The 23,137-nt window shown below is 39.0% G+C and overlaps 1 protein-coding gene and 1 pseudogene across 1 annotated transcript; both read right to left on the bottom strand.

Moving 5' to 3' along the window:
- Positions 1–10,710: 10,710 nt before the first annotated feature.
- On the bottom strand, positions 10,711–11,681 carry LOC136155847 (olfactory receptor 7A17-like; annotated as a pseudogene).
- Positions 11,682–15,982: 4,301 nt separating this feature from the next.
- LOC136155842 (olfactory receptor 7A10-like) lies at positions 15,983–16,927 on the bottom strand. The gene has a single exon (XM_065918003.1). The coding sequence runs from the start codon at positions 16,925–16,927 to the stop codon at positions 15,983–15,985; it is 945 nt and encodes a 314-aa protein (XP_065774075.1).
- Positions 16,928–23,137: the final 6,210 nt, after the last annotated feature.

Here is a 23,137-nt window from a genome sequence, read left to right as displayed (position 1 = left end):
GTGATGAAGGTGACTATTGGGAAAAAAGAAAATAGCATGAAGAATTTTCACCCAAACAGACACAACTCACATTACTGAAATACTATATTTTCAATTTTGTTGGCATGAAATTGATATTAATATGTTGTATATAAATAAATTCTCCATGATGTTATATGCCATTTCCCTCTGAATCAAAAGTTTTGTCCCATTCTCTATATATATTTCCAAAGAGTTCATGTATTTACACTTTTAATGAGAAAGTCTTTCATGAATTTGAGAAATATATTGAGAGCAAACATATTTCAAGCCATACAGACAATAAATAGAGGTGTTTAAAAACAAATCTCTCACAATCCAAGGATGATCAAAGATGATATTTAAATAAATATATAATATGTTAGAAGGTGACGGGTGTTATGAAGAAAACAAAAACATGTGTAAAGGAGAGAGTAGTCAGTGGCATTATTTTATACCAAGTTGCAAGGGCTGCAAACAAGGAGTTATTAGAAGACATGTCCAGGAAGAGAGAGAAGCACCTGGTGAGATACCAGGAGAAGTGTATGTCTGGCAGAGGGAACTGCCACTGCAAAGGACCTGAGGAGGATGCTGGATCCACATGTTCAAAGGCAAACGAGAAAGCCAGTGGGGCAGAGGGATAATCAAGAGGGGGAGTGATTGGAGATGGTGTCAGGGATGCTGAGGAGCAAGGTGGCCTCCCAGATAGAGCGGACCCTTCAGTCCACAGAGAATCCCTCCTTTCACGGTGTTCCCAGCACTCTATGGATCTAGTTGCAAAGGTTTCCTGTGAATTAAAGCAGATTCTCGTCTCTGCACCATCTTTGATTGCGTTCTGACGTCAGTCACACTACGCATGAGTCCAAGTGCCTGGGCTCTAAGACCTGCTCTCACTCCACAAGGCACAGACACACCATGGCTCCTAGGCTGTGTTTCTGTCATGAATTTCTCAACCAGACCCCCCTCCTTAGGCCAGCGGTGGTTACCACTCGAGCTAGTCAGATCAGATTAACTTTCTCATAAACAATGTTTAAATGGCGCCCATAAATTCCAGATCATAAACTTTTGAGAGAATAATAAAACTGGGATTCCTTTTAGCTCCAGCCACTTTCTGCCCTGTTTTTAAAGAAATATAAAATATGAGGGGAGAAATAAAATGAAGGAAAAAGATCTAACAAGCTCAAATCATTCCCGAAACAATTTGACGAAGAGAAGCTTCCTTGGATTAGCAACCAACTTCAGCTATATCTCTTTGATACCCAGGAAAAATCAGAAAGAAACATATCTTATTTCCAAGGACAGAATCAGTGATACGTATATGACGTGAAAACCATACAGATTTAATACCCCAAGAGAAAAATGAGTAAAGGTCGTAAACTCACCAATTCAAAAATAAAAACATAGAAAATATGACAGAAGTTACATATGTTATATGAGACAGTAGAAGATGTCTTTCCTGTCCTTTTCTATATAATTTGATCTTTTTTGTGTGTGTTCTGATACTGAATGAGGCAAGCCCTGTCTCTTTTTTTGTTATGAGTCGTAATTTGTTTATTACTCTTGGGCGAAATGTTTTCACTTTTTTAATTAATCCAATGAGCACACTTCAATTCTAGTTCTGGCCTTTGTCCAACAGGCAAAGGCCTTTCCAGACCATACTCTATAATGCTTGAGCAGGTCATGAAAATTTCCCCTCTTATTCTGGATAAATTTCTTTACATGATTTAAGCTTGAGGACAATATATTTCAGTGTACTGTGACATTGTCACTATATTACAAGATACTAATCATCAGAGACTTAAATTGCCTTCTTCAATTCTTATTTTCTCAAAGGTCTGTGAATATATTTGCATTTATTTAAAAAACACACTTAAAAATGAGAAATTATGAAATGACAAAATATGGCTAAAATATGAAACCAGTTAAAAGGGTGATTTCCTATATTTGTATTAAAGAAAACTGAATGGAACAACAAAAATTGACTGAAACTTGATGTATACTAGGGGTGACAGTGTAGTTGTTCTGTCGTGTCTGACTCTGCGACCCCATGGACTGTAGCCTACCAGACTCCTCCATCCATGGGACTTTAAGGCAGGAATACTGGAGTGGGTTGCCATTTCCTTCTGCAGGAATTGTCCCGACCCAGGAGGGAATCGAACCCAGGTCTCCCGCATTGTAGGCAGACGCTTTACCGTATGAGCCACCGGGGAAATAATAGGGGTAATTAAACATTTATGACATTTATGACATGAATTAATAATTAATTTAGAAAAGACCTCAACTCAAGAGAACATGACCTGGGACGGCCCAGACATTTCTGGCAAACGGCAGATGCCTTGTTATAATGTGCTGAGTGACTGGGGATCAGGTCCCTCATGAACACTACCCGTGGGACGGTTGTTTCCAACTTGGTTAGAAAAGGCAGGATTGTTGAGTAAAAGCTGGACTAAATAGTCATCTATCCAGAAGGAAGTTAAGTTGTTCCTTATCTGACACATCTTTTTAAAAGGGCCTAAAGACTGCAGTGTAAAATTAAGCGGTCCACTTTAGACAAATATATAAAAAGCTACATTGGAACTGCATTTCTACTGATATCAGAAACACAGATATTTTTAAAATCTGGATTCCCCAGTCTCTGCACAATTGGACATTCTCTGCCAGATCGTTCTCTGGGGTGGGGTCTGCCCTGTAAATAACAGTTTGTTTAGAAACATCCTTGCCCACCACGTACCACTCATCAGTGTGACAGCAAATAATGTCTATGAATATTGTTTAAAGGACCCTGGGGGAAACAATTACCCTTGGTGGAGAAATACAGTATTAAATTAAGAATTTCAAAATACTTCTGCAGCAGTGATGTAATAGTCACTTGTTGATAAATAACATTATAAGCCACCAAATCTGTGAGTCACACAGTCACACCATGCAATATTATACAGATATTAAAATAATGAACCACCATTATACTGGTTGATTGGAACCAAGTCCCTGAGGTATTATTGAGAAAGAAACAAAAGAGGGACAAACTGTAGAAAACATTAAACATAATGATGATTTGCCACTAAAATATAAAAACCATTTATGATGTATTCAGGATTCTATTGATGCATTTGTAAAAGTATATATGTATAAGGACACATTTTAGAAAGAGATTTTTCAAAACCTGAGAACTTATGGAACAAAATGTATTGGTGAGAGTACAATTATGTTAAGGGTACTGTTTCCCGGGCAATGTACTGTGTGCTAAGTCACTTCAATCATATCCGACTCCATGCGACCCTATAGACTGTAGCCAGCCAGTAGCCTCCATCTGTCCATGGGATTCTCCATGCATGAACACTGAAGTGTGTTGCCATGCCCTCCACCAGGGTATCTTCGCAACCCAGAGATCACAACTACTTCTCTTAATTATCCTGCTTTGGTAGACAGGTTCTTTACAACTAGTACCACAATAATAAATTGAATAATAAAATTGAATGAAAATCTACAACTAACAGAAAAAAAGACACAAAAAAGTAAAAATTTAACCATGTTAACATGGATCTCTAATTCAAGATCAAATTGCCAAAGAATTGAAAGCAAAACAATATAACAAAAGAATATCTACAATGTGATGAAGGAGTGGTATATAAGTTATAATTTTATCTTATATGTAGATAGAGGAATTCAAATATGGCTATAGAATATAAGTCAAATAGCAAAGAATTATGGTCAGAGGTGATACAACTTTTATGAAAAGATTTAATCAGAAGGCCAAAAGGAATAAAAATAAAAACATATAAGAAACACTTAATAGAAGTATAAGAAGTTATTTATTAGCACTAAGGGTACTAAAGAACCCCCACTTTCCTTTCTGGCTTACATCAAGAGTTGACACATTAAGAACATTAAAGTGACAACTAAAGTACTACGGTAAGAAAAATAACAATTGTTATTGTTGTTATTGTTATTGTTATAAGTTGCTAAGAGACAGTATATCCTTAAAGCTCTCCTCACAAGAAATAAATTGTAAGTATGTGTGGTAACATGTTAAGGAGATTTACTGTGGTGATCATTTAGCAGTATAAACAAATATTGAAGCATTATGCTTTGCACCTGTAACTCATATATTGTCAAAGGTCAGTTATATTCAAATTCTTCTGGAAAAGCAATGGAGAGAATGTTGGCAGATGTGACCAAGAAAATTTATCAATTCTTATATAATCCCACAAATACATCTATGCATATATAAAAGAGCTAAATCACAATTTTAAGTTTTTGTTAAAAAATAATCCTTCCTATCAAAGAATGAAATTTAAAAAAGGAATAACAACACTCTGATAGCACTACATAAAACAAAATAGTTATAGAGACATTTTTTAAATAGAGAGACACTGCATGACTAAGAAATCCATACATCTAGTTAGCCTCACAGATAATAAAATAGTTGAAAAGTAAACCTCCCTAGCGTATGTCTTTTCACTTATATAACTAAGTTTATTTTTCTCTCTTAGGTAAACACAAGAGTGAGAGAAGATACTGTAATGTGTATGTTGCCTACACAGCTATTGAAAGTGTATATTTGCAAACAGTCCTCAGTTTAGATCTTTCTCCTCTAGTCTAATATGCCCCATCTTATAATAAAATGAAATGTCCTCACCTCACTGACTGACCCTCTACAGTTAATACCTTCTTTATCTACTCCTGTTAATTAACAAGAACTTTAGACTCTTGTTCCAATTTTACTGGATGCAGTTTACCCCTCCTATTTGTTCTTCTGTGGGACTTCCACTAACATGATTTAACTGTCAACACTGACAATCTCATGTTTGAGTTCACTGTTCCTCTTCAGCATCATAAATAAATATATCTTCAGGAAACCCAGCAAGCAACCACGGTGACCTCTGCCTCTGGGCTATGCTAGATTGGCCCTCAGGTGACCTCAGGTACATTCCTGGTTCCCATCCTTCTGATCATCTCCTGGAGTGTCTGTGGAGCTCTCAGACTCACCTGTTTGGGAAGTTGTTCTCACTTTGTCTGGGAGGTTTCCCTGTGAAAGTCAAATTTCCCCCATAAGTAGCTAGTGATGCAGACCCATTTCCTGTTTCTGCACAGGACAGCTAAGAGATCAAGCATTGGTCTCCCATCCAGATGTAGGATCACAAAAGCAGTGAACATGTACTGTCCAACCAAAGAGGAACAGGCTGAGGGACTGCAGCAGAGGAGACATTTACATCCTCAATGTCAGCTCATTAAACATGTGTTCCCTTCCTTACCCCAACCTTTAAGTTCGTTATTTCCCCTGGTGACACTGGTCTGCACAGCATACATTTTTTTCTTCTGATTCTCTCTGTTCCTAAGAGACTCCATTATAAGTCAGATAAATTCAGTTTCCTCACTCCTTTGCCTTTACCTCTCCTGCTTCCAAAGCTCTAAGGCTCCCGGCACCTCATCACACCCCTGAGTTCAAGTTTTCTCAAAAGTATAATATTGACAATTGGTCTTGACAAGGTCCTTTGGGTCTTCAATGCTGCGATCTGTTGTGGGAACACAACCCAAGAAATCTCTGTATATGACCATTACCCTTTTCAAAACAGGGGATAACTTTGCTCCTTTAATATAAAACTTGGCTATTATAATTATTGGTTACATGCAAGTTTTGCAAAGCCTAAATTGATTTCCTACTTACAGCAGAAATTAAACAACCCACATGCCAATGCAGGAAATGTAAGAGACACAGGTAGGATCCCTGGATCAGGAAGATCCCCTGGAGGAGGCCATGGCAACCCACTCCAGTATTCTTTCCTGGAGAATCCCATGGACAGAGGACCCTGGCAGGCTATGGTCCATGGGGTCGCAGAGAGTTAGATGTGACTGAAGTGACTTAGCACAAGACAGCACACATACTACTCTTAGGAGTTGAGTTTAACCCTTTGGAGTCAATCAGTGAGCTTCCGTTATATACATCATTTTATGTTACACTCTGATTTTTAAAAGAAGAAAATTTTAGTCGTTCTGGATAAATTTCACCCCCTTAGCTGGTACAGAGAATTTCACCTTGTCTAAATGTAAATATGGATCTGACTCTGAGGCTTTTGGAATTTAAGATAGGACAAGTAAGTCATTATTAAAATTCAGGTCACACATTCTACTTTAAATCTATGTATTAACATTTTTACATTTTCTCTAATTTATGTTTGTTCAAGCATTCATTTTTTTACCTCTATCCTTCCAACTTTCTCTCATGTTTTCTTTCAGCACAATGGATGGAATCACAAATGAAACAGTGCATTTAAATCTGTGTGTGCATGTGGGTTTATTTCATAGGAAGTGTATACAGATACAGACACATATACATATTCCTAAATTTGAACAATGTTTGGGGACTCAGAGAAGCATTTACATATATTTTGTGCCTTCATCACAACCTCCAAATAAAGCTAGGATTGATCATCTCACATTTCCATCTGAAAGATAAAACTGAGAGTCAGGGCATTTCCATCAATAACATTACAAAGAAATTAAAATTTATTGTGGAGTTTTTAAAATTATACACAAATGGAACCATGTAGTATAGTGCTGGTTTTTTTAATTTATTAAAATGTATGTTTTAAAAGTGTGTAGTTTATTATATTAATAATAGCTTTATTTATAATAGTTTTAGCTACAAAGCTAGTGGAGGTGATGGAATTCCAGTTGAGCTACTTAAAATCCTGAAAGATGATGCTGTGGAAGTGCTGCACTCAATGTGCCAACAAATTTGGAAAACTCAGCAGTGGCCATAGGACTGGAAAAGGTCCGCTTTCATTCCAATCCCAAAGAAAGGCAATCTCAAAGAATGCTCAAACTACCACACAATTGCATTCATCTCACACCCTAGTAAAGTAATGCTCAAAATTCTCCAAGCCAGGCTTCAGCAATATGTGAACTGTGAACTTCCAGATGTTCAAGTTGGGTTTAGAAAACGCAGAGGAGCCAGAGATCAAATTGCCAACATCTGCTGGATCATCGAAAAAGCAAGAGAGTTTCAGAAAAACATCTATTTCTGTTTTACTGACTATGCAAAAGCCTTTGACTGTGTGGATCACAATAAACTGTGGAAAATTCTTCAAGAGATGGGAATACCAGACCACCTGACCCACCTCTTGAGAAACCTATATGCAGGTCAGGAAGCAACAGTTAGAACTGGACATGGAACAACAGACTGATTCCAAATAGGAAAAGGAGTACGTCAAGGCTGTATATTGTCACCTTGCTTATTTAATTGATATGCAGAGTACATCATGTGAAACGCTGGGCTGGAAGAAGCACAAACTGGAATCAAGATTGTGGGGAGAAATATCAATAACCTCAGATATGCAGATGACACCACCCTTCTGGCAGAAAGTGAAGAGGAACTAAAGAAACTCTTGATGAAAGTGAAAGAGGAGAGTGAAAAAGTTGGCTTAAAGCTCAACATTCAGAAAACTTAAGATCATGGCATCTGGTCCCACCACTTCATGGCAAATGGATGGGGAAACAATGGAAGCAGTGTCAGACTTTATTTTTTGGGGCTTCAAAACCTCTGCAGTTGGTGATTGCAACCATGAAATTAAAAGACAGTTACCCCTTGGAAGGAAAGTTTTGACCAACCTAAACAGCATATTAAAAAGCAGACACATTACTTTGCCGACAAAGGTCTGTCTAGCCAAGGCTATGGTTTTTCCAGTGGTCATGTATGGATGTGAGAGTTGGGCGGTAAAGAAAGCTGAGCACCGAAAAATTTATGCTTTTGAACTGTGGTGCTGGTGAAGACTCTTGAGAGTCCCTTGGCCTGCAAGGAGATCCAACCAATCCATCCTAAAGGAAATCAGTCCTGGGTGTTCATTAAAAGGACTGATGCTGAAGCTGAAACTCCAATGCTTTGGCCACCTCATGTGAAGAGTTGACTCATTGGAAAAGACCCTGATGCTGGGAGGGATTGGGAGCAGGAGGAGAAGGGGACGACAGAGGATGAGATGGCTGGATGATTGAGCGACTGAATTGAATGAATTAGTTAAGAATTAAAATTTTCTGGTTGTGCATTGTTAAGGGTAGTATGTTCAGTTCAGTTCAGTTCAGTCACTCGGTCATGTCCGACTATTTGCAACCCCATGGACTGCAGCACGCCAGGCCTCCCTGTCCATCACCAACTCCTAGAGTTTACTCAAACTCATGTCTATTGTGTTGGTGATGCCATCCAACCATCTCATCCTCTGTCGTCCCCTTCTCCTCCTGCCTTCGGTCTTTCTCAGCATCAGGGTCTTTTCCAAGGGTAGTATATTAATCACACTAATACTAGCAAAAGACAGCTCCTCTAACTGGGAAGAAAGCAAAGTAGCATATATGGATTTAGGAACAGTGAAACTTAAATAGTGTTTAACATTTGAGAAATAAATGTTTTTTTCTTTTTTCTTATAAACTAAAAGACTGTTGTTCAATGTCTAAGTCATGTCTGGCTCTTTGCAACCCCATGGACTGCAGCTTGCTAGGCTTCCCTGTCCTTCACCAATTCCCAGAACTAGCTCAAATTCATGTCCATTGAGTCAATGATGCAATCCAACCATCTCATCCTCTGCCACCTCCTTCTACTTACCTTCAGACTTTCCCAGCTTCAGGGTCTTTTCTAATGAGTCAGTTCTTTACATCAGGTGGCCAACATATTGGCACTTAAGCTTCAGCATCAGTTCTTCAAATGAATATTCAGTGTTGGTTTCCTGTAGGATTGACAAGTTTGATTTCCTTGCAGACCAAGGGACTCTCAGGAGTTTTCTCCAACACCACAGTTGGAAAGCATCAATTCTTTGATGCTCAGCCTTCTTTATGGCCCAACTCTCATGCAGTCACCATCTTCAATAAACTAAAAACTAACCTACTTACATAAAAGGAAGAAATTGACATAAGGTGGCCCAAGACAGAAGACCACAGAAACTGAACATACCATCGTAGAGGAGCCTTTAAAACACAAAATAGAGTCTGACAGCTGACAGTGGATCCACGAGGAAACAATCATAACTCAGATCAACTCCCCATCATAGAAACTCATTACATAAAAAATTCATTATACTAAATCATTTGCTTTTAGGATGACTTGTATGTAGCAATAGTTAACTGATATATGCTAATCCAAGTGAACAGAACTGAGGGAATTATAATAATGCGTTGCTTTATTTCTAGGCAATTGTTATGACATCTAAATAGCATTCATGACTTCTCTATTATTCAAGTTTATGTCATACAAGTTTTTTAAAAAAGGGATTCCATTTAGTTTTCCTTGTAGGTAAGCAAGAAAGGTTAAAAGGATATGCCTATTTGTGAGGAACGTATACTTTTATCACAGGAAAGTGAAAACGTGACAGTCGCTCAGTCTGGCTCTTTGTGATGCCATGAACTGTACAGTCCATGGAATTCTCCAGACCAGAATGCTGGAGTGGTATAGCCTTTCCCTTCTCCAGGGGATCTTCCCAACCCAGGTCTCCCACATTGCAGGTGGATTCTTTACCAGCTGAGCCATAAAGGAAGCCCAAGAACACTGGAGTGGGTAGCCTGTCCCTTCTACAGTGAGTCTTCCTGACCCAGGAATCAAACTTGGGTCTTCTGCATTGTGGGCAGATTCTTTACCAAATGAGCTATCAGGCAAGCCCATTCATCACAGGACTAGAAGGGAATTTAAGGTCTAATGAGCCATAATTTGGATATCTATATGTGGAATTATATATATATCATGCATATCACATTAATATGATATTTATATTATTCATTCACTCTTTCATTGATTATAACAGAAATGGAATGGGGGAAATATTTCATCTAGAGCAATGGAAGGAGCCAATTATTTGTAGGCAACAATAGATGTTTTCAAGCAGAAAGATATAATTATGCCAAAAACTCCTTCACCCCAACAATAAACCTCTTTACACACAGATACTAAATCACATACATCAATAAATAAATGGACACCATGAAAAAATGATTTGCAAAGATATAATCTGACACAAATTTTTGCTGCTTCATACTTAAGGTCTCTCTGACTCTAGGTCTTATTATGTCCAAGTCTTTATTGAAATTTATGTTTCACATAGATGTCAATTAGAGACATGCATTTAATGATCAGCTTTACCAGTAACTCCTATAGAGAATGTAGACACTAGGTTAAATAGAAGATTGTACCCTGTGAGGGAGTAAAATCAGATGACCATTTATGAAATACACTGTCTATTAACATCTACATTTTCAGAGAAAACAACTATTGCAGTGATACTCTAAGGTATGAAGAACTAAAGCGTAATAAACTGTAGTTTCATATTTTACTCTCATATGAAATTATGTAATTGGTTTCCAAGTTAGTTTTTTTTCCACAGAAGTAGAACAATTCATGATTATTCTTTTAGCAAAAAGAAAGAAAAATTACTCAGTATAAAGTATATCACTTCGGAAGAATTTATTCTTAAGAAATGTGTGAGCATCATGAGGTAAATGGAAATTTACATATGTTTAACACATGGTTTTGAATCAATTTGAGAGTTGAAAAAAAAAAAACAAGAGAAATATCTTAGACGATAAGGAACAGAAAAGTTAAGAAGGGTGCTTTTAAATTTTAAGAGAAGCTAAAAACAAAGGAATGGAAAGACCAGGCTATAAACTGAAGAAGCAATTGCTATTATCACAGTCTAATCAAAGAATCACGTATGCCCCCATGAGGCTTTGACCCTACTATCATGGGCAGTTCTTCAGCCCAAGGGCAAATAGCCCTTTAACAAACATTTCCATCCCAAAGACTCTTTTTAGAGCCCTCTTTATGTCTTTGTTTCTCAGACTATAGACGAAGGGGTTCAGCATGGGTGTGACCACAGTGTACATCACCAATGCTATAGCACTTGTGTGTGAGCGGTAGGTAGCAGTGAAGCTAAGATATACTCCTAAGGCTGAACAATAAAATAAGGCGACAACCGAGAGGTGAGATGCGCAGGTGGAGAATGCTTTATACTTCCCCTGAGCAGATGAGATTCCACAGATAGAGGACACTATCTTAGAGTAAGAGTAAAGAATACCAGCCAGGGGAGCACCCCCGAGAATTCCAGATCCGAAATACACCGCCATGTTATTGAGAAAGGGATCAGAACAGGCCAGTCTGATCAACCATGTGATTTCACAGAAAAGTGGTGGATTTCCAAGTCTGAGAAGAAGGACAGTCGCAAAACCATTAAGCTGTGTAACAGGGGAAAGAGGGCACTTACGATCCAGGAACCCAGAACCAGCAGTGCACAGAGCCGGGGGTTCATGATGACCGTGTAGCGCAGGGGGTGACAGATGGCCATGAAGCGATCATAGGCCATCATGGTCAGGAGAAAGTCATCTAATGCTGCAAAGAGTAAGTAAAAATACACCTGGATGATGCAGCCTTCATAAGTGATGACTTTGCTCTGTGTCTGGATGTTCCATAGCATCTTTGGAATGATGCTGGATGTAAAACCGATGTCTACAAAGGACAGGTTTGAGAGGAAGAAGTACATGCGTGTGTGGAGGTGGGGGTCTGAGCAGAGAACCAGGATGATGAGCAGGTTGCCAATCACAGTGATCAGATACATGAAGAGGAAAAGCCCAAATATAAGGGACTTCAATGCCGGCTCCTCTGAAAGTCCCAGAAGGAGAAATTCTGATATTTGAGTCTTGTTCCCTGATGCCATGTGATGGGAAAAAAGAAAATAGCATGAATAATTTTCAAACAGGTGTAACTCACATAGCTGACCTTCTGTAATTTCTATTTTGCTGGCAAGAAATTGATGTTAATATGTTGTACATAGATAAACTCTCCTTGAAAGTATACTCCATTTTACCTCTAATTAGATACTTTTGTCTCAGTCTCAGCATATTTCCAAGGATTTCATGCATTCACAGTTTTAATGAGAAAGTCTTTTATGCATTTGAGAAGCATTATGCTGACAGTCAACATGTTCCAAATACATACAGGGGATAAATAGAGACACCTAAAAACAAATCTCTCACAATCCAAGGGTGGTAAAAGATGATACTCAAATCAATATAGAATATGTTAGAAGGTGACAGGTGTTATGAAGAAAACAAAAATATGTATAAAAGAGAATTTAGTAGGAATATTATTTTGTACCAAGTATTCAGGCAAGGCTTACAAACAAGGGGTTCTATGAAGAGACATCAAGAAAAAGAGCGAAAGTCCTAGCATGATACCAGCAGAAGTGTGTGCCTGGCAGAGGGAATGGCCACTGCAGAGTAACCAAGGAAGAAGCTGGTCACATGTTCAAATGCAAACAAGGAAGCCAGTGGGATGGAGGAATAAGCAGTAGGTGGGGGTGGTTAGAGATGGTGTCAAGGATGCTGTGGAACAAGGTGGCTTCCCTGCTACAGCAGAACCTTCAGCCCATAGAGAATCCCTCCTTCCATGTTGTTCCCAGAACTTATGGATTTAGTGGCAAAGGAATCCTGCAAATTATATCAGATCATCTTCTTAGCACCATCTCTGATGGAGTTTTGGCCTCTGTCACCTTATTACACCACCTTAATATGTGAGTGCAGGTGCCTTTGCTTTAACAACTGCTCTCATTCCACAAGGCACAAGTGTACACACACCGTAGCCTCCTGGGCTGTGTTATTGTCATGAATTTCTCAACTAGCACCACCTTCTTTAAGCCATGGGTGGTGACACCTCAAGCTGGCCAGATCAGATTAACTTTCTCCTAAAGAATGTTTAAATAGTACCCAGAAATTCCAGTTCACAAGCTACTGAGCGAATAATACAGTTGAGGTTCCTTTTAGCTACAATGACTTTCTGCGCTATATTTGAATAAATATAAAAAGCATGGGAGAGAGAGAGATAAAGTGAAAGAGAAGGATCTAACAAACTCAAAAGGTCCCTGAGACAATGGGATGAAGGAAAGCATTCTTAGTTTGGCAACATTTCAACTTCAGCTATATCCCTTGATACCCAGGAAAGATCAGAAATAAAAACATCTCTTTTTCAAAGACAGAAGCAGTGGTATCTGGAGGGTGTGAAAAACCATGCCAATTTGCCCTGTCTCTGTTTTCTTTCCTTTTTTTAATTTTTTTGGTTGTGGGCCATTTTTAAAGTCTTTATTGAAAGTGTTACAATATTGTGCCTGTTTTTAAAGTCTTTATTGAAAGTGTTACAATACTGTTACTGTTTTATGTTTTATGTGCCTTTAGCTGTGAGACATGTGGGATCTTAGCTTCCCAGCCAGGGATCGGCCCATACCCCCTGCACTGGAAGGCAAAGTCCTAACCACTGGGCAGCCAGGGAAGTGCCTTTATCTCTGTTTTCTGATGAGATATATTTCATTTGTCATTCTTGGGTTTAATGTTTTTCGCTTTTTTCGTAAATCCACTGGGAACATCTTAATTCCAGTTCTGATTTTGGACAGCATGCAAAGACCTTTCCAGACCATACTCTGTGAGTCCATGAGGTCATGAGAATTCATTCTCTTATTCTGGATAAATTTCTTCACATGATTTAAGCCTAAGGACACTGTTCTATTTCAGTATACTGTGATGTTGTCAATATAATGCAAGATTCTAAGCATCAGTGATTTCAGCTCCCTTGTTTACTTCTTATTTCCCCATATGTACATGAATACATGTGCATTTATTTTAAAAACACAGTTAAGAAAATTATAAATAATGAAATAGAAAGAATGGCAAAAATGTTAAACGAGTTAAAAGAGTGATTTCATATAAGAGCATTAAATAAAACTGAATGGCACATCAAAACCATTATGTTTCAATCGGTTTTTGACGCTCCATTCAATTTTCAGCAGTAACAGAACAATCACAGCAATCATTAATAATGAATTAATAACTAATTTAGAGAAGACCTTGTCTCAAGATTAACCTCACTGCTAGGCTGTGCTGCGTTTAGTCACTCAGTCGTGTCTGACTCTTTGCAAGCTGTAGCCCGCCAGGCTCCTCTGTCCATGGGGATTCCCCAACTTAGAGCAATATTGAGTTAATGGTTTCTCCAAATCTGAGACTGTGGAACCTTTGTTGAGCAGGTTCCAAGGGCCTCCAAAGTATTGTCTTGTTATGGGAAAGTCTCCTGAGATTTCTAGTAAACTGGATACTCTTCTCTAACAAGAAAGAGATAGAAGTATGTTCCTTTGCTTTAATACATGAGTATTATAATCCTTGGCTTCATGAGGATTTCAATAAATCAACTAGGACATTCATGTTAGTGATACAAGTTAAGAAGTGTCATTTAGTGTTTCATTTTTTTTAAATGTCAGTTAGATGACATGTTTAGATCTAATAATGGTGCACCATGCACTGAGCCTGAAATCTTATGTGGATTGTCTTATTTTATTTTCATGAAGCTTTATTTACTGATGTTTGCACTATGATGTATTAACACCTCATTCCACACTTGCAGAAATGGGACTCAGCAGAATGAAATGATCTGCCTAAAGTTGTGAACAGTCCATTTGATGTAAGAGGTATCTGAATGTGAAAGTGAAAGTCACTCAGTCATGTTTGACTCTTTGCAACCCCATGGACTATACAGTCTATGGAATTCTCCAGGCCAGAATACTGGAGTGGGTAGCCTTTCCCTTCTCCAGGGGATCCTCCCAACACAGGGATTGAACCCAGGCCTCCTACACTGCAGGCAGATTCTTTACCAGCTGAGCCACCAGGGAAGCCCAAATATACTGGAGTGGGTAGCCTACCCCTTCTCCAGTGGCTCTTCCCGATCCAGGAATCGAACCTAGGTCTCCTGCATTGCAGGCAGATTCTTTACAAGCTGAGCTACTATCTGGCCCTCAAACACAAATGCAGCAGGATACACATATTCTTGAATGAACATCTGTATGCCTTCCTTAAGAAAATGCCTATTGAGTATCTTCTGCCTGTTTTCACTAGAATTGTTTGCTTTCTAATATCAAATTGAATCCTTTATGTTTTTGGATAACAACCCATTATTGGATATATACATTATAAATATGCTTTCCCATGGATAGTTTGTTTTATTGGTGATTTCCTTCACTGCACAAAAAAATGCAGTTCATTTGTTTATTTTTATTTCCCTTGCCTGAGTAGATACACACAGAAACATTGCTAAGATCACTGTCAAAGAAGTGTCACCTATGTTTTCCTGCAGCTTACTGAATAACTTTGTGACATTATCTTGAATTCTCTATTAGTTTGATAGCAATCTTCCATGATATTAAGATTGGTTTCTGAAAAATTGTCATTTTATATTTTCAAAAATTTTTGAGTGTAGTTAACTTAAAATGTTGTGTTAGTTCCTGCTATACACCAAAGTGTATCAGTTACACACACACACACGCAGACACACACCACACACACACAGCACACACACACATACAGACACACACAGAGCACACACACACAGAGAACACACACACACAGAGCACACACACACAGACACACATTTATACATGTATCTATATATAGAGAGAGACACACACAAATTGACACTTGACAAGGAAGTTACAGGTTCAAACTTTTCATAGTCAGAAATCTCCCTGTAACCTGACAGTTATTTTTCTATATCACTGATACAACCAACTGTAATAAAAGTAATATAAATTCTCTTGGTTGTTAAGTGTATTTTTAAATGATTAACGCAACTCATAACTATTACTTCAGGGTAATAGGAGAAAAATGCTTTGGATGATATGTGTCATTTAAGAAGCAATTATTGTTGATAAATCTATGATGCACCATCAAATAATAGAATCTCCAAATGTTTTGACCCAAAGGGAGGAAAATTTTGAAGTAGGAAAAAATAAAAACTGCCTATACATAAGACTAAGGAAAAAACTTAAGAAAGAGAGTTTCTAAAATTGCATAAAAATGCTGAATCCAAAGATGAAAAGAAAAGTGGAAATCCCAGGAAACAAATAGGAGAAAATTTTATTCCACAATGATCAAAGAATCACAGTTTCTGGTTCTGAGGCTTTGAATTTTGCAATCCAGAGGATTAGGGTATTTGGTCTATTAAACTTGGCATAAAGTAGAATCTCTTCAGAGCCCCTTTTATATCTTGATTTCTCAGACTGTAGATGAAGGGGTTCAACAGGGGTGTGACCACAGAGTACATCACCGAGGCAATTGCACTTGAATGTGAGGTGTGGGTAGCAGCTGAGCTAAGGTAAACTCCTAAGGCTGTAAAATAAAATAGGGAGACAACCAAGAGGTGGGACACACAGGTAGAAAATGCTTTATACCTCCCCTGAGACGATGAGATTTTACATAAGGAAACTATTTTAGAGTAAGTATAAAGGATACCAGTAAAAGGAATGACACCCATCAGGACAACTGCAGAATACATCACTATGTTATTAAGAAAGTTGTCAGAACTGGCAAGTTGTACCACCTGACTGAGTTCACAGAAAAAGTGGGGGATTTGCATTTCTGGACAGAAGGACAGTCGCAGCACCATTAAGCTGTGTAGCAAGGAATACAAGGCAATCAGCACCCAGGATATCAGAACCAGCAGTCCACAGAGCCGGGGGCTCATGATGACCGTGTAGTGCAGGGAATGGCAGATGGCCACATACCGATCATAGGCCATCACAGTCAGGAGAATGTCATCTAATTCGGCAAAGAGAATGTAAAAATACATCTGGGTGATGCAGCCTTCATAGGTGATACCTTTGTGCTGTGTCTGGATGTTCCACAGCATCCTTGGGATGGTGGTGGAGGTGAAACAGATGTCTACAAAGGACAGGTTGGAGAGGAAGAAGTACATGGGGGTGTGGAGGTGGGAGTCCGAGCTGACAGCCAAGATGATGAGCAAGTTTCCAAACACAGTGATCAGGTATATGGAGAGAAAAAGCCCAAATATGAGGAGCTGTAGTTCTGCTTCCATTGAAAGTCCCAGAAGAAGAAATTGTGAAATTTGTGTTTTGTTACTTGGTTCCATGGGATGGAGGCGACTACCAGCAAAAAGGAAAATAACGACAACTTTCACTCAACATAGCTGAAATGCTGCAATTTCTATTTAGCTCTCAAGAAGTTGATGTTGATATTTTATTTGCAGATAAGTTCTCTTTTAGAGTATATGTGTATGTTGAGCCACTTCAGTTGTGTCTGACTATGTGCGACCCCAAGGACCATAGCACACCAGCCTTCACTGTCTATGGGATTTCCCAAGAAAGAATTCCGGTGTGGGTTGCCATGCCCTCCTGCAGCGGTTATTTTCAACACAGGGATTGATCCTGCATCTCTTGAATGGGTACTGCATTGCATGCAGATTCTAAACCACTGAGTCACTGTGGAAGCCCCTTGATGCTATACTTCATTTCATTTCTGACTAGGAATTTTTGTCCCATTCTCATCACATTTGTTAAGAGGTCATATATTCTAGAGTTTTAATGTGATATTCCTTCATTCTTTTGAGAAATACATGTTTAGTGCTAACCACCTTCCAAGAACATGGAGACAAGAAGTAGAAACTGATGAAAAGCAAACCTCTAGCAATTCAGTGATGGTTATGCTAATAAATGTTATGCTAAAAAAAATATGATAGAATATGTCAGAATGTGATAGATGCTATGATGAAACAAAGTCAGGTATAAAAGTGAGGTAGGAGGTGTTATTTTGTCCTGAGTGTTCAGGAAAGTCCAGCAAACTAGGTGATGTTTGAACAGATTCTTAATGAAAGAGAGACACGGAGATATACTGATGTCAGAATTGTGTGCCTGGAAGAGGGAGCTGCCACTGCTAAGGACCTGAGGAAGATGCTTGTTCCACATGTTCAAGTGCAAACAAGGAAGCCAGTGGGCCAGAGGGATAAGCAGGAGGGGCAGTGATTAGAGATGGTGTCAGTGATGCTGAGGAACAAGGTGGGCTTCCTGCTACAACTGAACCTTCAGTCCACAGAGAGTCCATCCTTCCATGAGGTTCCTTACAGACTATCAATTTAGCTATAAAACTATCCTATGAATTATATCAGATTCGCCTCTTGGTTCAATCTGTTGCTGTGATCTGTGTATATGTCATTTAGCACATGGGTCCTGGTGCCTCTGCTGTGAGAACTGTCCTCCCTTTCAAGACAAACGCACACACACACACACACACACACAGCACACACACACAACACACACACACAGACACAGCACGCACAGTACACACACACACACAGCACACACATAGACACACAGCATACACACAGCACACACACACACACACACACACACACACACACACATGTTCTGTGTTGTTTCACCATCATACATTGGTCACCAAGATTCACACTTTTACGGCTATGAGTGGTTACAGCTCAGCTGGGCAGGTCAAATAATTATTCTCCAAAAGAGTATATAATTTTTACTGTGAAATTCCAGTTTATAAACTTCTCATGGAACAATAAATGTGGGGTTCATTTTTGGTATAGTCAATCTCTGCTTGGTATTTAGTGAAGAATCAAATGTATAAGAGGGAATAAAATAGAGAGAAATGAAATGGATATATGGACATTAAGGGAAAATAATATCCAATATACTCAATGACCCCTGAGACAATGCAATAAAGAAAGGTTTCCTTGCTTCATCAACATTCCAACTCCAGTGACATCTCCTTGATGTCTGGAAAAATAATAAAGAAAAATATCTTTTGTCCAAGATTATAAAAAATGATATACTTATGACATGGAATATCTTATTCAATGGAACATCATTGAATATCCAAAGAGGAAAAGAAAACATTGGAATATAAGCTACCAATTCAATACCAGAAATAGACAAAATACAACAAAAGCTGGATATGTTTTACATGAAGCATATAAAGCAGTAGATTTCTTTTTCTTAAGGACTTCACTTAGTTATTTCCTCTTGCTCATAAATAAGGTCCTTATACTTATTTTCTACTTTTACTGGAAGCATTTTATGCCTCCTATTCCTTCTAAAGAGCTTTTCTTGGTGGCTCAGAAAGTGAAGAATCTGCTTGTCAATGCAGGACACATAGGTTCAATCCCTGGGTAGACAGCATCCCCTGGAGAAGGAAATGGCAACTCACTCCAGCATTCTTGTCTGGGAAATCCCATGGACAGAGGAGCCAGGTGTCAGACTGTCCCCCAGGACAGTCCATAGGGACACAGAAGTTGGAGCAACTCAGGGACTAAACCACTAACATCATTCCTTCTGGGCTTCCACTATGCCATTTAATTGTCAAGATTGACACTTGCAATTTCAAGTGCAGTGTTCATTTTATTTTTAGACCATAAATGAATACATTGCTGCTGCTGCTGCTACTGCTAAGTCGCTTCAGTCATGTCTGACTCTGTGCGACCCCACAGACGGCAGCCCACCAGGCTCCCCCATCCCTGGGATTCTCCAGGCAAGAATACTGGAGTGGGTTGCCATTTCCTTCTCCAAAAGAAGTACATTAATATTAGGAAAATCAGAAAACAACCACAATGACCTCTGGTCTCTGACCTCTGCAAGATTGGTCCTCAGGTGACCTCAGGTACACATTCCGGGCTTCCATCATCACTGACACTCTCCTTCAGGGTCTGTGGAGGTCTCAGACTCACCTGCCTGCAGATTGAGAGAAAAGGCTTTCCCTGTAGAAGTCAACATTCCTCCCTAAATGACTACTGACGCAGAGATCATTTTTGTCCCCAAATAAGAAAACAGGAACTGATAAAAAGCAAGCATTGTTTCCCAGACAGATGTAGAACTTCAAAAGCGAGAACCAGGTCCTCCCCAATCAAAGTGGCAGAGACTGAGGGACTGCAGCAGAGGAGATAGTAGAGCGTCCTGTGTCAGCTCATTAGTCATGTTTCCTCCAGTTACTCCAACCTCTAAATACATGACTTCCCATGGGGACACTTTTCTGGACAGAATGGATTTTTTCCCCTGCTAATTCTCTGTTCCTAAGACACTGCATTATAAGTTAGGTGAATTTATTTTTTTATTACTCCTTCCTCTTAACTCTCTTGATTTTAAATCCCTCAGGTTCTCAGCATGTCATCACATCCCTGAGTACAAATTTTTATTTAAATTGTAGCATTCAGGATTTGTCTTGACTAGGTCTCTTGGGGCTTTAACCCTTTGATTTGGGACAGGGACAAAATCACTGAAATCTCTAAACATTATCATTCTTCTCTTCAAAAATGGGGATGGCTTTGTTACTTTAAAATAAAACCTCGGTCAATATACTCCTTGGATGCATGATAGTCTCTCCCAGTCGATTAGAAATTTCCCAGTTATCTCAGAACTTAAGAGCTATCCTTTATCCCCTCACTAATAAATGTTTGTACTGACAAGAGAGACACTTATATGTTGACATGCACCATGAACTATCTTAGCACGTTATATGTGTGTGTGCGTGCTCAGTCACATCTGAGTCTTTATGACCCCAGGGGCTGGAGCCTGCCAGGCTTCCTCTGTCTGTAGGATTTGCCAATCAAGAATACTGGAGTGGGTTGCCTTTCCATTCCCCTGGGATCTTCCCAATGCAGAGGTCAAACCCACATGTTCTGCATTGAAGGCAGATCCACTATGAAGATCAGACAGTAAAGTATCTGCCTGCATACAGGAGGTGCAGTATATATAGATATAGATATACAGATATATAGATATAGATATTGTGTGTGTGTCTGTGTGTGTGTGGGTGTGTGCCACAACCTGAGATGAGTGGATGCTTGGGAACCTGGCTGTGAATCACAGCAGAGGCTCAGACATGAAGCAAGGTCTAAGCAGAGCCATGACCTCTATTACTGGAGCTTACATGGGCTTCACATCAGAAGCAACCCCAATCAGTGACTCCAGCTGTGTTCCACAGCCCACACCCCTATCCATACCAGAAGTCCATGCAAGTCCCTCCTCCCTGGATTTGCAGCCCATACCATAATGGGAACAGCAGCTCTACTGTAGCGACAAGAGAGCTTCAGACCCAAAGATGCTTCTGAGCAGGGGAGGGCCAACTCTTGGTGGTGCTTACAGAGACAGTGCCTCAGATGCAGTCTGCATCTCAAGCTCTGCCCAGGTCAACAGGTCCAAGCCCTACCTCATGTAGATGGCCTCACACTAGCACTTCTTGCTCCAGCACTGCTCCCCTCTGGGTCAACCAGGCTGGTGCAGGAGTGGGGGAGCACACACTTAGGGGGGGACAAGGTCAGCTCAGACCTGACCCTCAGGGCTTCTGCTGTAGCAACTTGGTACCTGTCTCCCTCCCTTTAGGCCAGTATTGGCCACACATCAAAGAGGAAGCCATATCTCATACCTGATTCAAGCCCTAAAGACATGCCTAAAAAACAGCTAATGAAAGAGAAACAGTTTACCAGATTTGGAATCAATGCATTAGTAAAGATGATATAAAACTCCATTTTCTCAAGCTAAAATGATTCAAGGAATCTTCCAAAAGAAGTTTTATTTCCAGCATTCACCCTGTGCATTTTGTTAATAAAGGGAAGGCCATAAAATATTTAATTCTCTGAAAAAAAGGAATGATGAAGCAGTGATCATGTTAACAGGGAACTATAAAATAAAAACTAGTTAGAATTGAACACTACAATAAAGGAAATGACCAACAGCTAGAAGTAGTTAATAGTATACCAGGTAATACAGAAGAATGCATAGGTTAACTGAAATATAGAATCATGGAAATGACTCTGCCAGAAAAGAAAGAAGCAAATTAAAAATGAGAATATTTTGAAGGATGTTTGACTACATTAAGAACACCAACACTGGCATGACTGGAGTGTCTAGGAAGTAAAAGACAGAAGGAGAGATAGTCAAAAGGTATTTGAGAAAATTATGGCTGAAAACCTTCTCAAACATGAATAAAAAACCAGAATCAGGTACCAGAAGATAAAAGTGTCCCCCAAAAATGACAGCAACAAGAACCACACCAAAATCCATCCATGAAAACTGCAATATTAAAGATATGGATTTCTAAAGGAAGCAAAAGAAAAGCTGCATTGTGTAGAAAGGTGCCCCATAAGGCTATCAAATGATTTCCTCTGCCCCTTTGTTTTGTAGAAACATTACATGTCAGATGGGAGAAATCTGATATATATAAAGGGATGAGTGGGAAAAATCTGCAAACTAGGGCATACTACCCAGCAAGACTATCATTTAGAATCAAAGGAGAGATAAGGAACTTTTCAGACAAGCAAAGACTGTAACAATTTATCAATTCTAAGCCTACTCAACAAGAAATGATTTAGAATCTTCTCTAAGAAGGAAAGAAAAAGGCATACCAAGTGGGAAGAAACTATACAAAAGGCAAACACCCATGAGTAAAGGCAAACACGTAGAAAGGCTGAGGATCAAATCACTTAAGCTAGAATGAAAATTTCATAGACAAAAAGAATTTCTAAAGTCAAGTATAGCTACAATAAGAATTAAAAGGATAGATAGTGAGGTGTTAAACATGACAACAAACACAAATGTAGCTCAGGAAGTGAAAATGTAGAGAATATTTGAAAGTGCAGGAACTTATAAAACAGCCTGTTTTCAAAAGAAAATACAGCTGTAGGTCATCATATAAAAACCCATTGTTTAACATACATCAAAAACACTACACTGGATACACAGAAACTAGAGAGAAAGAAACACAATCATTATTACTTTGCTCTCTAGTCACTCAGTCGTGTCTGACTTGCTCCTTCCCGTGGACTACAACAAGTTAGGCTTCCCTGTCCTTCAACATTTCCCAGAGCTTGCTCACAGCATACCACTCAATAAAACATCAAACCTAAAGAAACACACAGAAGGAAAAAATAAGAACTACAGCAGCAAGAAACAGAGAACACACTGGCAATAAGCAATACCTATGGATAATGTCTATCAGTGTCAGCAAACTAGATGTTCTATTAAAAAAGACATGATGCTTAACAAATTTTTCATAAATCTGTGATAGCCCACCAAAGAAATGAAATTTCCAAACATTTTCTTCAAAGGTACATAAACTGTGGAGTAGGAAAAAATAAAAATTGCTGTGTATAACACAGAGAATAAAGCTTAATAAAAAAAGTGACAAAATTGTATAAAGATGCTGAATCCAAAGAAGGAAAGAAAAATGGAAATTCCAGATTATACGTACAAGGAGAAAATTTCATTCCACAGTCATGAAAGAATCACAATTTCTGGTTCTGGGTCTTTGAGATATGCAATCCAGGGAAATA

This window comes from Muntiacus reevesi, chromosome 1, assembly GCF_963930625.1.
Source record: "Muntiacus reevesi chromosome 1, mMunRee1.1, whole genome shotgun sequence".
Classification (NCBI taxonomy): domain Eukaryota; kingdom Metazoa; phylum Chordata; class Mammalia; order Artiodactyla; family Cervidae; genus Muntiacus; species Muntiacus reevesi.
The sequence above is the reverse complement of the archived record's forward strand: the minus strand, read 5'-3'. Positions and strand labels throughout refer to the sequence as shown.

Coding starts and splice junctions, on each gene's coding strand:
- LOC136155842 (XM_065918003.1), bottom strand. CDS start 16,927: ATGGAACCAAGTAACAAAACACAAATTTCACAATTTCTTCTTCTGGGA.